We start from the raw sequence: 11,628 nt of genomic DNA, 5'->3' as shown, positions 1-11,628 counted from the left end.
GGCCCGGGCGGCGCGGCCTCCTCCCCGCCCGCCGCCGCCGCCGCCGCCGCCGCCGCCGCCGCCGCGCCCCGCCCCGCGCGCCCGCCCGCGCGCCCGCCCCTCCCCGGGCCGCGGCCGTGCCCCGCGTCGCGCTCCCCCGGGATGGCCCGCGCGCCTCGGCGCTGCTTTACGGAGCACACGGCGGAGCAGCGGCGGCGGCGGCCGCGCTCGGGGAGCGCGCGGCTGCGGCGGCGGCGGCGCCGCGCGTGAAGGGCCGCCTGGGGCCGAGCGGGCGCCGCCAACATGTCGGATACCAAGGTAAAAGTTGCCGTCCGGGTCCGGCCCCTGAACCGACGAGGTGAGGAGCTTTCCGCTCGTTTTCGTTTGTGGTCGGGATGAGGGCGGGGGCAACTTTGGAAACTGCGGGGCCGCGGGGCTGGGGCGGCGGGAGCGGAGCCGGATCCGGAGCGCCGGGGCGGAGGCGGCGCCCGCACCGGCCGCGGGGACCCGGTGCGCCGGCTCCCGGCTCCGATCTCGGCCGCCTCCCGGGGAGTCCCGCGCGGCGCGCAGAGGCGGGCTGCGGGCACGGATGCTCGGCTTGGCAACGTTCGTTTTCCCTTTTGCTTTCAGAACTGGAACTGAACACCAAGTGCGTGGTGGAGATGGAAGGGAATCAAACGGTCCTGCACCCTCCTCCTTCTAACACCAAGCAGGGAGAAAGGTAAAGCGGGTGCCGAGAGGGCGGGCAGGAGGGTGCAGCCCCGCCGCCTCCTGCAAGTTTGAGCCAGGAAAATGGGAGTGCTCTTGCCTATTGTTAGGAGGACGGCTTCAAGTTTGTCGCACGCTCCTGTCTGAAGCTGTTGCAAGTCCAAGTTCCTCTCTCTCTTCCCTCTGCCCCCCTCCCCCTTGTCCCCTCCCATCTAGAGCGGCATCAGGCAGGGCACCCTGGCCTGAACCAGGACCAGTCCGCTGTGTCCCCGGCCGGCTTCGAGGCACCCGGAGGGGGCCGGATGGGACCCTAGAGATGATTAGTCCAATAGCCACATTTTACAGATGAGAAAACTGAGGCCTGAGGCGAGCAAGTGACCACCCCAAGGCCTGGTTCGTGGAACCCAGTGCCCCTGGTTGTTTCCACCACTGCACTGTTTGCTTTATTTGGCAGAATTGTTAAGGAACTTTGTATGTAAAATGGGGGGTGGGAGGGAACATCCCCCCACAATAAAGCAGAACAGTTTTGTACGATGCAGGCTCAGGCCTGGACCATTTAAGATCTATTTTTTTGTTGGTGCTGGGTTGAGATAATGCCTGAATGTAATGCGCGAATTTCGATTTTCAAGGAAACAAAAGTAGTGCCCGGAGCTGTGTAGACACTGGGGGGATGTTTAAAAGGGGCTGCATTTACTAGATGGCAACATTTGCATTTGAAAAGTGGTAACTGTTGGATCCTTATTAATTCTGCTCTATTCCACGCAACAGTATGGGAAAATGCCCTAAAATAATTTGAATATTTGGCATTTTTTTGGTAAGCCCCTGAGAAGAAAACGGTTGGAATTCATTTAGTGTAGCAATGCAGTAGCTTGTAAAAATAGGAAAGAGAAACCAGGGAGATTTGACAAAATTAATTCCTCTCTGACGAGAGTTTGTGTTTCTAAAAGTCACCTGTTGATTGATGTGTTACAATTTAGTGATTTTGTTGTTGTTGTTGTTGTTCTTCAGAGATTTTTTTCACTGAAGAGAGACTCTGAAGGTAGGGTTTGTTACTTTATTGCTAAAGGAAGCAACTGCCTTCATTCTATAATCACGTGGTGTTCAGGCATAGTTTTACTAAATTTGGGGGAAGAAATTATCAGGAGGTAAGTTTGGGGAGTCTTTGCTTTTTGTGCTGAGGCTAGAAATTTTTATCCAATGTGCAAACATTCTGCTTCCTGTAGCAGATTGTTATGGTGATTGTAAATAGCTAAGTTGCATTGAAAATACGTTAAATACTTTTCAGTAATGGATGTATCCTTGAATAATGTTTTTAGATACATTTTAGATATTTATAGGATTTTTAGATACATTTATAGCAATGTAGTTGTATATTTCTTGGTGATAGTAAGTAAACTCATTGAGTAAATTAAGATATTTACAGATTAAATTAGTCACCCACATCACCAACATTTCCCTCCCCCCTGCCCCCCAAACTGAATATTGTTTGAGAAAAAAATTCTGCTGGGTCAGAGTCTTCAAAGCAGTCTAGGAAACAGGTAGAATGTTAACTCCTTTTATGTAGCTGTGGCTTCTGTTTCCCTTGCTGGTTTGACACCTGCTCCTTGTCACTCTTAACCATCAGGAGTGTTACTGTTAGCTACTATTTAATGAAATGAAGCTTTGTCATTTGTGGGCAGACACAGATTTAGTGTGGTGGAATTTGGATTACAACTGTAGACAGTTGGTTGGAACTGCTAAATAATCAATTGATCATTTTTAGGGCCACCACTGTGGTTACTAATCAGCATCTTTTAAGTAATGATTTGAAGGGTGACTTGGGGATTTATCCATCTGCTTGCTTCTTGGAATAGCCCCTTATCTGGAACTATAATAATAGCACTGAAACATGGGTGTTCTCTTGTTCTGACCTCCTGACAGATATGATTCTTTGAGTGGTGGATGGGCCCTTTCTGTGGGATTCTGCCTGGGTACCTGTCATTCAGTTTACAGACAACTGGGAGGAGTGAACACAGCAGTGCTGCTTGCAGGTTAGGATTACTGTCTTTGCAAGGAGGGAGACACCAAATGCATTTTGATTTTCGTTATGCAGCTTGGTTTTATGTTTCTCCAGTGGGTCTTCCCTTAAAGCAACAGTGCATTTAAAAATAGAAACAGTTCCTCCCTTGGGTTCTGGGTTGATTAATTGCAACGATGCTTCGTGTTACGTTTCCAATTCATTTCTATCATTTGTTTTGGATAGAGCTCAGAGCAAGGCAAGACTATTATTTTTCTTACCTATAAGTCCAAGGTTTGAAGTGTAAGAAGTTTTAAATTAATATTGGCAAACCTGTGTCAAATTGAAAATCACTTTTTTTTCTGAATATTGCAAGAAATTACAAATGTATTAACCATGGTTGGAATTTTAAGTTACTGGGTGAAAGCTTCCACTCCTACCAGTAAAAACAAGAGTGCATTGGTTTCCAGGAAAAGAAACAGATAGGCTTAGCTTTCGTAATTTTCCCCCTTTATGGAATCAAAGCCAAAACTACATGTTAAGGTCTAAAAGATCACAGGTCTTCTGAGGTTAAAGATGTTTGTTTTGGTTCTGAAATTCTAAGATTATAATACACGACAGAGGTCCAGGTTAATAGTTGATGTATTTATCAATCACCATTCTGAAACATTAAGACATATATGAATGTATTTCTTAAAATACCATTGCATTACCATGCAGGAGACATTTATGAAGTTCAGATCATGCAGGTACCATGCTTAGCTCAGGGGATCCAAAGATCACTACGGACCCATTGCCTGTGCCAGAGACTCTCACCTTTGAGAGACGTGGGAAAACAGGGGAAAAAATAATTAAAATATAATGTGGTGGATTATGTAGATTACACTTTTCCCACTATATATACCGTATCATTTGGAAATTACCTGTTTGCTCTTCTGTCTCCTCTCCTCTCCTTGAGGCTCTGAGATCTGGGAAGGCAGGTACCTTGTCCTACTGACTTTTGTGTCCCATGCTTCCAAACAGCATCTGGCACATAGCAGGCCCTCAGCAAATGTCTGCAGTGTGATGGTTTGCAGTGTGATGGGAGTGCTGAGGAGGGGCTGTGGATGTGACCCGGGGTCCTGGCATCCTGCAAAGACAGGTGGCATTTGTGCCTGTCACGTGGGTGCTAAGAGTACAGGTTCACTTTCTCAAGATCGGGAGAAAGTCTTTTGTCAAAGTGAAAGCATACCTGCCTCAAATTACTTCTGGGTGATTGTGTGTGCGTGCGTGCAAGATGTGGAATAGGGTGCGGAAGCCAGACAGTTCATGAAGGGGGAATAGAATGAGAACCCCTGATTTGCCAAAATAGGTAATAGTTTTAAAATCAAAGTATAACCAGATGTACAGTGCAAAGCCTTCCTCTCACCCTGGCTGTCATCCCTCCTCTTCCCATCCCCTCACCTCTCCAAAAAAAGGTAACCACAGTCATTAACTTCTCATGCATATTTTCAAATACACACACACACATTATATATATATATATATTTTTTTTTTTCCCACAAATATCTTTTCTATAATTAAATACCAGTATATTGACTCCTTCATTTTTTATTTTAATTTTTTTAGTATCCAGTATGGGTGGTAGTAGTGGTTTTAAAAATATACATACCCATGTGTATATGAATCTGATCTTTATAACTTTTAAGAAGTGAAGCTTTATCATGAAAGTATAATGGAACTTGCTTTCTGCAGAGATTTTTGTTCTTACTTTAAATCATTTTAAAGTAAGTGAATTGTAGGGTAAGCATCCAAAGCAATGTGCATATATCAATGTAACCTAGCTAAGTTAAAAGAAAAATTGGACTAAATTTAGGGTTTTAGTAAAAGAGCATCAAAGTTTTAACTTGCCCAATTCTTCCATACTGTAAGGTGGGCAGTGTAGCTTTTAAAGTATATGAGGGTGGGTCAGTGGAAGAAAGCTACATCTTGGTCGACTGCATCTATACTTTCTAGTGTATGCATTATATGTTGCAAGTGTTTGATTGTTTATTCCACCAGGCTGGCTTCCGCTGCTATTCCAAAGTCTTCTAGGATGGTCCCTTCTGCTCAAGTATATCCGTAGACCGGAAATTTAAAAATTAGTTAAAATCATATAAAATGAAAAAGATCCATCACCTAAGAAGCAGTAATATTCCACATTATCTGATTGACTTTGAGTTTTATTGTGTTTTCTGTGTTGTTACTCTTCTCTCTGGTTCAAATATTACAAAGTTGATTGTAAGAAAGCAGCGTATTTAGATTTCAATAATATAGGAGTGAGCATTCTTCATGCATGATATCAGTGGCATTTTAAAGAGTGTTATAATGGAATACTTTCATTAGCTGTCAACATTTTCCATTTCTTTGCTTTACAATAAAGATAGATTGTCATCTCTCTTTAAAAAACAGGACTAAAAGTAATTATAATGCTGTGTAGTGATTTAAAAATTATTTTGTTCACAGTTGAACATACATTTTACATTATGCACTGTTGTTGTGTGTACATATATGAAGGTTCATGAAAAAATTTACTATGTGCAATGTCTCTGTCATTTTATACCACCTTTTTTTTTTAAAGGGAACTTTATTTTTATTTATTTATTTTTGGCTGCGTTGGGTCTTCGTTGCTGCACGGGCTTTCCCTAGTTGTGACGAGCAGGGGCTACTCTTCATTGCACCGTATGGGCTTCTCATTGCGGTGGCCTTTCTCATTGTGGAGCACCGGCTCGTGGCACGCAGTCTTCAGTAGTTGTGGCTCTAGGGCTCTAGAGCGCAGGCTCAGTAGTTGTGGCACACGGGCTTAGTTGCTCCGCGGCATGTGGGAGCTTCCTGGACCATGGCTCAAACCCGTGTCCCCTGCATTGGCAGGAGGATTCTTAACCACTGCGCCACCAGGGAAGCCCTACCTGCTTCTGTTTTAATTCATTTTAGAAATGATGGTTGTGACTTACAGAATTAATTTCACAACCTGCTAAATGGTCACAAGTTTATAATTTGAAAAATACAAGTTTAGTGGCTAAGAGGTTGGGTTCTGCATACATATATTTGTATATATATTGTAAAATCAGTGTAATAGTTTGAAGTGTGAAGTAGTTTTATAATTTATAAAGGCTGTGGTTTAAAAAGAAGAATCCTCTTCATTTTTAGTCCCAGAAGCAGCCACATATAGTGATTTTAGCTTATTCTTTTGGAATTTCCCTCCATATTTCTGAGTAACATGCTGGTAGTGCTAGTTTTTAATTCGTTCTCTCTGTTCTCTTTCTGTGCCTTATTCTCACCCCATCCCCGAATTCTCCCCATCCCCCATTTTCCCAATATAGTTATATAATGTATCAATATTTAGTGTTTCCATTATTTAAATGACTGTATAGAACATTATTTACAGTTGAGCCATGTACTCTTCCATGATTTCTCCTATCATACAAAACTTTTTGTTTTCCCTGGAGTTAATAATTGTTTTTATTTTTTCCCTTTCTCTCTAATTTGCTTCTTTTTTACGTACTTACCCTTAATTCAACATTTAAATTATCTGTCCCTTGCCCACATCTCCTTTCAAGACATTCGGATATATCAAGTGCTCTCTTGATTTCATCTTCTTAGAGACATTTCTCCTTGACCCTCCTAACATGTTCCTTTATGAACTGGTAACCTTCTCTGCCTGATGTAGCTGTCATCCTGGGGGTTCCTGTCACATCATTCTGAGAATTCCTTTTATTTCTCTTCTGTGTGGAATCTGTTTTTCTGTTTCCTTTTTCTTTCTTGGTTTGCTGCCTCAATTTTGTAGAGCATGTCCTTTGGTAGCTTCCTGAGAAAGAAAGTTTGGGAAGTAAGTGTTTTTGAAACCATGAAAATATCTTCATTCCACCCACTTGCCTCGTTAATAGTTTGGATGGGTATCAAATTCTATTTTGAAGATATTGTTGCTTTAATGTCTTCTAGCTTCCAGTGTTTCTCTTGAGAAGTCCAAAGCTATTTGGATTTCTAATCCTTTAGACGTGACCTAGATTTTCCCTTTCTGGAATCCTATAGAATATTTTCTTCCCCATTTTTGTGAAATCACAATGGTGGGCGTTTTGGACCTGGGAACTTGCATCCTTCAGTTCTGAAAAAAAAATTATTGAATTAATTCATTAGCAAACACTTTTTTTAATTTACTCAGTTCTTTTCTGGAACACTTATTTGGACATGGGGTTTCCTGAACTGGTCCTCTAATTACTTTATTTTTCCTTTCTACTTTTTATCTCTTGTTTTTATTCAACCTTCTGGGAGATTTCATCCACTTTATCTTTCAAGCCTATGTTTAATTTTTATCATATTTTTAATTTCCAAGAACTCTTTCAGTCTTTTCTTTTTTGTTTTTTAAATAGCATCCTATGCTTGTTTTCTGGTTGTGGTATTTTCTGTGTCTTTCTGAGGACACTAATGATAGTTTCCTCTATGTAGTCGGTCTTTTTTTTTTTTTTTTAGTGCATAGTTTTGTTGATGTTGGTGTCTGTCTTTTATGTTAAATCTCAAATGTACAGATTTTGGGCTTTCTCTAGGACAAGGACTATATATGATTTATCTTTGTGTTCTTAGGGCCTAGATTCAAGAATGCCCAGCACACAGAAAGCATTTTGTAAATTCTCTTTGTTGTTTTAAAAAAAATTATTATTATTAAACGGTTCTGTCAACTCCCTTTTCTTTTTAGCTTCCAACAATAGAAATAAAAATGCTTTTCTTTTTCTTAAGAGCACGTGTAAATGCTAGAATTAAAGGTAGTAGCTGCCTTATACAACTCTTAGCTACCCACATTAATGAAGATAATCAGTGTAATCAGTATAAAAGCTGGAAAAATTGGAAAAATCCTGTTTTTGTATCACTATTGCAAAAATTTTAGTTAGGAGATTTTTTTTTTTTTTTTGGTCATCATTAATTTTAAAATATATATGCTTGTTGGGCTGGGGAAATTTTTCAAAATGATACCAAACTGGCCAGTTTATCATCCTACCACTTGGCTTCTTCTGGCAAAATCTAGTTAGAGATAAGTGGATAACTTGGATTGTTTCCAATTTTCAATAAAATTACACATGCTGTGCACTCATATTTTAAAGAAATTTATAAGCTTTCCCTGGTGGCACAGTGGTTAAGAATCTGCCTGCCAATGTAGGGGACACGGGTTCAAGCCCTGGTCTGGGAAGATCCCACATGCTGTGGAGCAGCTAAGCCCATGTGCCACAACTACTGAGCCTGCACTCTAGAGCCTGCGAGCCACAACTACTGAGCCCACGCACCACAACTACTGAAGCCTGCACGCCTGGAACCTGTGCTTCACAACAAGAGAAGCCACCGCAATGAGAAGCTCGTGCACCGCAGCAAAGAGTAGCCCCTGCTCACCGCAACTAGAGAAAGCCCGCGTGCAGCAACGAAGACCCAACACAGACAAAAATAAAAATAAAAAAAAAAGAAATTTATAAGAAAAAGTCTTCCACAGATAGTAAGCTTTCTGAAGACATCAAGGTCTCTCAGTTATTCAACCACAGTTACCCTTTCTCAAATCTTCCCTGGAGCTATTTAGAGTTTAAAGGACTTTGGAGAACATTACTGGCAAATGAAACGGAGAAACCAACAAGACATACAGAAACGCTCAGAAAGAGAACTTTGTACCTTCACAACATAGGAAATGAAGTTTACTAACAACACAGCTGTCAATAAAAGGAGTATGCTAAAATTCACATTAAAACAATCAAGAGTTGATTTATATGGGATTCAAGAGCTATCTTTTCAAAGATTACTCTACACAATATTTCTGGGAATTTAGATTTGCAAATATAAGAAGACAATATGAGAAATTCTTCCTTGGAAATTAGTTTATTTGGCATTTTACCACCCAAGAACTATGTGGAAACTAAATAAGCATGGGAAAAATGGCAAGTTTTCAAATCTCTAAAATTTTATTGTAAAAATGGGTAATTCTTATATTTGATTGTAAGATCTGAGGTTAAAAAAAGAAAAGTAGAGAGGATAAATTCTTGTAGACTCTCAGAATTAGGAGGACAACCTGTCCAAGCCTCATCATTTGCTTGAATGCAGTCTTGATTTCATTTTACTACGAGATGAACAATTCAGTGAATCATTGAGGAAGCAGTAGAACTGTTTTACCAAATCATTCTTGAAATGAACTTTTCACGTCAAAGCACAATTGTATCTTTTAAAAAGATTGCTTCCTTAGATACTCTAAAATGTTTTATAAGAAGCATGGCAGAAATTTAAAAGGGGGGGTGGGGGCAGGGGGAAGGTGTCATTGTCTGGGCAAACCTAACAAATCCATTATTCTTATTTTTCCCCTTTCTTCATTTTGTCCTTGTCCATATAATATAAATATTTGTAATTACAATTTTGTGTTTTGCTTTTCTCGCATTTATATTTTGTCATGCAACATAGTTTTCATAATTATAATTTTAATAATTGAGTAGTTTGTTGAATTTCATAATTTTAAACCATATTTCTATATTTCTGGGCCTGAAAGTTGTTCCTCTTAATGATTGTAAATAACTGAGAGCATCTTCAAGGAACTTTTTAAGAATCCTTTGCTAATTGCAAGGCATTTCTTCCCAAGCAAGCTTGCTACCACAAAAATACATCTTTGAAATTGTATGATAACATGAACTATTCCCTTATATTAAAATGGAGTTAAAAGTTGATAATTTTCAGATGTAAGTATAAGCTAGGTCATGGAAAAGATGATTTTGTGTGGACAGGAACAACCCAGGGGTTCTCACACCGAAGAGTGCATCAGGGGACTTCCCTGGTGGTCCAGTGGTTAAGAATCTGCATTCCAGTGAAGGGGATGCGGGTTCAATCCCTGGTCAGGGAACTAAGATCTCACAGGGCATGGGGCAACTAAGCTCACATGCTGCAACTACTGAGCCCTCCCGCCACAACTACTGAGCCCGTGTGCCACAACTAGAGAAAAAGCCCACATGCCACAATGAAGAGCCCATGTGCTGCAACTAAGATCCGATGCAGCCAAATAAATAAATATCAAAAAAAGAAAAAAACAGTCCCCCCAAAAGGTTCTGATCCAGTAGCTTGGCTTGAGAATTTGCATTTCTAACAAGTTCCCAGGGGATGCTGATGCTGTTAGCTGTGGACCAAGCTTTGAGAATCACTGCTTTAGACCGGGACTGTCCAATAGAATTTTCTGTGATGATGGAAATGTTCTACACATCTGCTGTCCAATATGGTAACCACTGGCCATGCATGATTACTGAGCACTTGAAATGTGGCTAGTGCAACCAAAGAACTGAATTTTAAATTTTATTTCATTTTCATTAGTTTAAATTTAAACTGCAGGTGGCTACTGTATTGGACAGTAGGGGTCTGGACATGGTTCTAAACCTTGGTTGCACATTAGAATCACCTGGGGGGCTTTAAAAATCGATGCCTGGGTCCTACCCCCAGAGTTTCTGGCTTAATTGGGCTGTAGTGCACCTTAGGCACTGGGATTTTTAAATGCTTTCCAGATGTCCCAGTTAACGATTGTTGTTTAACAAATCATCCCTAAAGTTAGTGGTCTGAAACCACCATTTTTTAATGCCCCTGGATTCTGTGGGTCAGGAATTTGGACAAAGTAGATATGACTTGTCTCTGCTCTTCAGAGTCTGGTGTCTCATCTTGAAGACTAGAAGTCTGAGGGTGTAGTCATCGGAGGGCTTGACCGGGTTGAACGTCGGAGGTGGTTAACGCACATGGTTGGTAGTTGATTCTCATGTGTAGTGAAGGTTGACAAACACTGATCTAGTTTAATAAACCAGGTTTTAAAGCCCAGTTTCACAGCTTGTCCTTTGGTTTATTTTACCATTCTGATTGTGATCATGTATGCAAATTCTCATAACCATTAACATTCTCAAAACTAAAGTCTGAAAGCCTCATAAAATCAACCTAAATACTTATCTTATTAAGGCGACTTACGAAACTTTAATAGGGTCTTCGTATTATTATGAAAGTTAAGCCTCACAAAGTTAAATAAATTCTCTCCCATTTGAGAAAAAAAGCCTCCTATTCTCTAGCCAGGTGTATTTAATCAAAATACCTCTTCTTATTTGTTTTTACTTAAATTGTGGCAGAGGGGGAAGGAATTACCTCGATTATCTAGATGCAGGGTACTTGCCTATCCTTCAGCTGACTGCCCCACCTGACTTCTTGGGAAGCACGGGTTTCTCAGCTTTCTAATGGCCTGTGGACCACAATTCCCTGCTTCAGGCCCTGGAACTATGTGGCAGTCCCAACCTCAGCTCCTGTACCATTGCAGAGCCCTAGGGACCCCATCTGTGTGGAGGCTCAGGACGGTGTGATGACTGGATGGGAAGTCTGGATGCTGCAGGGTCCTGCCACTAACGTGGTCTGTATCCTTGAGCTAGCCATTAACACTTCATCTGTCAAACTGCGGGCTAAACCAGGTAACCGGTAAGGTTTTTTAAGCTCTAAAATTTAGATTTATCTCAACTATACTTACATGTAGAGTTGAATCAAATAGAGTAATAGGTAACATTTACAGGGGCTGAAATGGGTTGGGTTGTAATTTACTTCTTGTCAGAGTGTTAGGAAAACCGGGGAGGAAGGGTCACTGTTCTTGGGAGGCTCTGTTTGCTTGCAGTAGCTGATGCGAGAATTGAAGGTGTCAAGTGAAATAAGACAGCCACTAGCTCCAGATAGCTGAAGCCATTATCAGCTAGCCGGGGAGCCTGGGTTCCTTACACATTCTACATGCCTCCTGTCTCAGCTAGGACAGCAGCTTTTATACGTGCCTACAGGGCATTATAAATCTTCTGATTTGGTCCTTTCAATTAGTTTTTATCTTGTACAGTTGTGTTCTTTTGGGGGAACCAGTGATTTTTAAGCTGTTCTTGCAGGCATACAGCTGTTTTATGTGATAAGGCTGT

General features: G+C 41.2%; 1 protein-coding gene across 1 annotated transcript in view; it reads left to right on the top strand.

Annotated features, from left to right (window-relative positions):
* The first annotated feature begins 240 nt into the window (after window positions 1-240).
* Window positions 241-11,628, top strand: part of KIF13A (kinesin family member 13A) — a 215,474-nt gene continuing 204,086 nt past the window's right edge. The window contains 2 exon segments of the mRNA XM_059938003.1: window positions 241-337; window positions 610-700. Of these exon segments, the coding sequence (XP_059793986.1) occupies window positions 283-337; window positions 610-700 (146 nt within the window). The 5' untranslated portion in view covers window positions 241-282.

Source organism: Balaenoptera ricei, chromosome 11 (genome assembly GCF_028023285.1).
Source record: "Balaenoptera ricei isolate mBalRic1 chromosome 11, mBalRic1.hap2, whole genome shotgun sequence".
In the NCBI taxonomy this organism is placed as follows: Eukaryota; Metazoa; Chordata; class Mammalia; order Artiodactyla; family Balaenopteridae; genus Balaenoptera; species Balaenoptera ricei.
This window is presented reverse-complemented; position numbering and strand designations above follow the sequence as displayed.